The 5,340-nt window shown below is 51.1% G+C and overlaps 1 protein-coding gene across 1 annotated transcript in view; it reads right to left on the bottom strand.

Moving 5' to 3' along the window:
- The window catches only part of LOC116554939 (pepsin A), an 11,313-nt gene extending 7,658 nt beyond the window's left edge, over positions 1-3,655 (bottom strand). The window contains exons 1-3 of the mRNA XM_032283249.1: positions 3,427-3,655; positions 2,934-3,096; positions 189-306 (exon numbers count right to left, since the gene is read on the bottom strand). Of these exons, the coding sequence (XP_032139140.1) occupies positions 189-306; positions 2,934-3,096; positions 3,427-3,479 (334 nt within the window). The 5' untranslated portion in view covers positions 3,480-3,655. The remainder of the gene's footprint in view (positions 1-188; positions 307-2,933; positions 3,097-3,426) is intronic.
- Between the last annotated feature and the right edge of the window lie 1,685 nt (positions 3,656-5,340).

Here is a 5,340-nt window from a genome sequence, read left to right on the forward strand (position 1 = left end):
ATCTCTTGACCCCCTGGAGCACCAGAGCCTGCCCAGTGCTCGGCACGTAGTAGGTGCTCAATAAATGCCTGTGAGTGGCTCCAGCAGGCTTGAGGTGGGAGCTGTTTGAAGCCCCTGGGTGTCCAGGGTTCCCCAGGTTCAGCTGGTGCTGGGGAGCAAGGGTGGGGCAGGGCAGGCTGAGCACTTACTGCAGGCAGGACTGGAGCAGTAGACAGAGGGCACCCACAGGTTGGAGGAGCCGGTGTCAAAGATGACGGTGAATTCCTGGGCAGGGGTTCCGATGCCGATGGTGCCGAAGTACTCCATCTGCAGAGGCCAGGACAGCGCCATTCACAGACTGAGGTCTCCGTCAGGGCCTCCCTAGGGCCTGTCCCTGGGTCATCCCCTCAGTCCACCTCTCCACCTTTCCCTTCACAGTTCTTGTCTTTCTCTTCCCAGTCACTGCCTTCATCCTTCAAAGCCCAGCCCTAGCGTCCCTTCCTCCTTGAAGTCTTCCCCAATTGCTCCCCCAAATTACCCTCTGCTCTCTCCTAAGCACCACAAGCACTTAACAATCTGCTGTTCCCTCTTCCGCTATTGTCTTGTCTGTCACAGTCTTCCCATCCTTAGAGCGCTTATTCTCAGAGGATGGGGGTGGAACCTTGTAGCACAGGGCAAGTGACAGCTTAAGCGCTTGTGTCTTAAGTTGTTTATCGGAAGCTAAGCAAGCCGCCTAAAGATGGAAACCCATTCAGATTTCTTATTTCTACATCAAGAGGTGTACAGCAGTTTGCAAGAAAGGGCATTGTCAATATTTGCATTCTTTTTTTTTTTTTTTTTTTTTTTGAGCCAAGTCTCGCTCTGTTGTCCAGGCTGGAGTGCAATGGCGTGATCTCAGCTTGCTGCAGCCTCCGCCTCCTGGGATCCAGCCATTCTCCTGCCCCAACCTCCTAAGCAGCTGGGATTACAGGTGTGCACCATCACACCTGGCAAATTTTTGTATTTTTGGTAGAGACGGGGTTTTGCCATATTGACAGGCTGGTCTTGAACTCCCGACCTCCAGTGATCTGCCCGCCTCGGCCAACCAACCAGTATTTTTCTTCTTAGCGGGAGCATTTTCCCCCTTGCCAGCTCTGTTCCAGCCACACTGGTCTGCTTGCTGGTCTTTGGTGATGACCAGTCACTCCTGCCCCAGGGCCTATGCGCTGGCTATTCCTTGTGCTAGGAAAATGTTTATCCTAGATCTTTCCTTGGCTGGTCCTTTTTTTTTTTTTTTTAAGATCATACATTCAGATCTCTAGTCAAATGTTCCCTCTGCCAACAGGACTTCTGTGGCCACTTGATCTAAATTTGTCCCCTCCCTATCTTCTTTTCCCCCATACTACAATTAATTAATTAGTCACAGTCCTCATCATTACCTGAAATTATCTTACATGCTTGTTTATTTTTCACCCCTTTAGAATATAAGCTCCAGGAGCTTTGCTTATTCACAATCGTTCTGGCAACTTGCATAGCCTGTGGCACGTAGAGAGGTGCCAGTAGTTGTGAAACATTTGTTAACTAAATACATGGACTAATTAAACCTCTTACCAAGGGCCTGCCAGACCCATGCCAAGCACTCAAGAAAACATGATTGTGTGAATTCCCGGCAATAGCCTCTGATGGCAGGTATTAGTGGTTCTGTTTTCTAGACCGAGAAACAGGCTCAGAATATTTAAATGGCTTGCCCAAGGTCGCATGGCTTAGAGGCACTAGAACCCGCATCTGCACCAGGTCTGCTGGATGGCAGAGGCCAAGTTCTGAACGATAGGCACTGCGGCTTTGCGCCCTCCACCCTGTGCCAGGCACAGAGGGGACATGCAATACCTGTGAGAGGGCGGGGTGTTTGCTATGGAGTCTCAAGTGATCAAGTCAGAATGATCTTGTCAGCTCCTTGTTTAAGTGGCAGTTAGCTTACAGCCTCTCTCTGTTCACCCCTCGGCTTCACCCCTCGGTTCCTCGGGTCACAGTCTTCAGCCCCCTTCCTCCCTCCCTTTTGGCTCTCCTTCAAATGCACTGTGCTCCCGCCGGCTACAGGATTTGGCTCAAGTGATCAGGCTATGTGGCGTTCTCTCTTGTCCTCTTCTGAGTGGCTCCAGGGAGGCTGCCCAAGTGGCAGACTCTCACGGTGTGACACTTTCACTCTGGAGTCCTGCTCCCTGTTCTTTTCATGGTTTTGCAAGTCTCCTTGATGACTGTCTTTCTTTCCCAGGCTGTGAGACCGATGACTGTCTTTCTCTCCCAGGCTGTGAGACCGATGACTGTCTTTCTCTCCTAGGCTTTCTCTCCTAGGCTGTGAGACCGATGACTGTCTTTCTCTCCTAGGCTGTCTTTCTCTCCTAGGTTGTGAGACTGATGACTGTCTTTCTCTCCTAGGCTGTGAGACCGACGACTGTCTTTCTCTCCTAGGCTGTGAGACCGATGACTGTCTTTCTCTCCTAGGCTTTGAGACCGATGACTGTCTTTCTCTCCTAGGCTGTGAGATTGATGACTGTCTTTCTCTCCTAGGCTGTGAGACCGATGACTGTCTTTCTCTCCTAGGCTGTGAGATTGATGACTGTCTTTCTCTCCTAGGCTTTGAGACTGATGACTGTCTTTGTCTCTTAGGCTGTGACTTTGCTCACTGCTGTTTCCCCCTGAGCCCAGCACAGGCCCTGACATATAAAAGGCGCTCAGAAGAAGTGAACATTGCATGAAGGAGTGAGTGAATGAATGAATGAATGAATGAACGAAAGAGTCACAGCTCTGACCATGAGTTTTCTTGCCTGCTCTGGATCACTGACGTCTAAGGAGCAGCCCCTGGGTCACTGCCTAGAGCCTCAGAGCCCTGGCCGGTCCTCCAAGACCCCTGGGACACCCTCTTGCCTGCCGTCCAAGTCCTCAGAGCTAGCCCCGCCGCTCGCCCACACACTCACATCCAGGTAGTTCACCAGGGGCTGGTTGGCTATCATGGTGGCGGCCTCCCCGTGGTGGAAGTACTTGCTGGCTGGGTTGAAGGTGTGCTTCTTCAGGAAGTCCTCTAGCTTGCCATGCTCAATCAGGTTCTTCCTTAAGGACTTCTTTTTGACGAGGGGGACCCTGTGGTTTGGAGGAGGAAGAAGAATTAGGCAACGATTCTGCTCAGTGGGTGCTGTGGCAGCCTCAGAAGGGAAGCTGTCCTAAGAGAGGAAGAAGGAAGGAAGAGAGAAGCTCCCATTTCTGCCCAATAATGCAGAGAAGTTAAGCTGACTAGGGGTGGAGCTGGGAACCACTAATCTTAGCCACGTCTGCAGGGGGGCCTCCCAAAGGGGCAGAAAAGGGTGATGGAGACAGCTGAAGAGAGAGAAAAAAAGGGAAGAAGGAGACAGGGGAGGAATGAAAAGTAACGTGGTAGGTGGCTGTCTTCACACCCACGCCACCTGGACTCACTTGTAGATGCACTCAGAGAGTGCCACCAGACTGAGCAGCAGCAGCCACTTCATGGTTCTAGCTGGGCCCGAACTCCACGGAGAGGCAAGACGGGAGGAAGGTGCAGGGCAGCAGCAGGAGCCGCCCTTATATACAGCTCAGTCCCTGCCTTATCGGTCTGTCACCCATTCCCCTGATCCCAAACACAAAAGCTCCTGATAAGATTGTCGCTGCCCCAGCCACGTTCTGAGACTGTTCCAGCTGAGGAGGTTTCCACTGTAACCTTTCGCCATGGGGGGTGCCATGGGCATGGACCCGCAGAGAGAGAGAGGAGAACGACCCCGAGGCTTATTTCTTTTCATTTTTTTGTTTGTTTGTTTCTGAGACGGAGTTTTGCTCTGTCGCCCAATCAGAGGCTTATTTCTTAAGAATGGAGAAGGGCCCACGTTGAAATTTACAAGCTGAGCATTTTGACAAAGTTGGTTAAAAGTGCGTGTAACATAGCAAGGGACAGATGTGAAGGAGCCCCTGTGGCCTGATTTGTCCCAGTGGGACGCGCAGCTGGGGTTCTCAGAGAGCAGCTCCCCGACTCAGGGATAGCTGGTACTGGTTGTGGTCACTGCTTATCCACAGCACGCTGGGGGGTGGGTTGTTTGGACTCAGGACACAATTCCCCACGTAAGTGTCACTGTGTGGGGTTGTTGGGCATCTGACTAGCCTATGGGACTTCGGGCTTGCTTTTCGTGGCAACTGGGCTGAGTCTGGGAAGATGTGCGCAGTACATGGGGGAGGAGGGAGAGAGCACTGAAGAATGCTGCCTTCCCTTCCCGGGGGAGGCTAACTTCAGACAGGCAGGCATGTCTTTGGAATCTGTGTCCCTCCCTTTCTGCACCCCTTCTCTTTCTTTTGCTCCTTTCCCACCCTCTCCATCTTTGAGATCCCACCGACGTCTGATTCCTCCAGGTGCTCCAGGCTCACAACTGGGCTGAAATCAGCTACAATGGGGCAAAACAATCTGGGTAAACAAATTCATACTTGTGGGTGGGTGACTTAGAAAGAGGATGCTGGCCGGGCGCGATGGCTCATGCCTGTCATCCCAGCACTTTTGGAGGCCAAGGTGGGTGGATCATGAGGTCGGGAGTTTGAGACCAGCCTGGCCAACATGGTGAAACCCCGTCTCTACTAAAAATATAAAAATTAGCTGGGCATAGTGGTGAGTGCCTGTAATACCAACTACTCTGGAGGCTGAGGCAGGAGAATTGCTTGAACCAAGTAGGCTGAGGTTGCAGTGAGCCGAGATCATGCCATTGCACTCCAGCCTGAGCAACGGAGCAAGATTCCATCTCAAAAAAAAAAAAAAAGAAAGAAAGAAGAAAGAAAGAAGGAAAGAAAGAAAGAAAGAAAGAAAGAAAGAAAGAAAGAAAGAAAGAAAAAGAAAGAAAGAAAGAAAGAAAGAAAAGAAAGAAAGAGGATGCTTACCAACCCAGTGGATTCCCCACTTTGTGAGCTTTTATTCAGTGGACGAAGTAGAGTGAAAACTCTGATGCATGAATTGCTGGGGAGAAGGGCAGAGGAGGGAGGAGACCACCAGCTAGGTAGGAAACCCTGCCTTAGGGTCTTGCTCTGAAATAGAGCTGCTGAGACATCCTCAAACCGTCCAACCATGAGATCCACAGGTTCTATAAAAGCTCCAAATTGCTCCCAGTGCCTCCAGGCGGGTGTGCATGGGTGGGCAGTGTGGAGAAGTTTAGGGACAGTGGTGGTTAGTAGAAAGGACATTAACATTTCAGACTCACCTGTTAGTTGACATCTTTGTGCCCCAAATGTGAATCCTGGGCCCATTTTTTTTCTTTTCTTTTCTCTTCGTTTTTTAACATGGAGTCTCGCTCTGTTGCCAGGCCGGAGTGCAGTGGCGCCATCTCAGCTCACTGCAAC

This window comes from Sapajus apella, unplaced genomic scaffold, assembly GCF_009761245.1.
Source record: "Sapajus apella isolate SASKATOON/1434 unplaced genomic scaffold, GSC_monkey_1.0 scaffold14, whole genome shotgun sequence".
In the NCBI taxonomy this organism is placed as follows: Eukaryota; Metazoa; Chordata; class Mammalia; order Primates; family Cebidae; genus Sapajus; species Sapajus apella.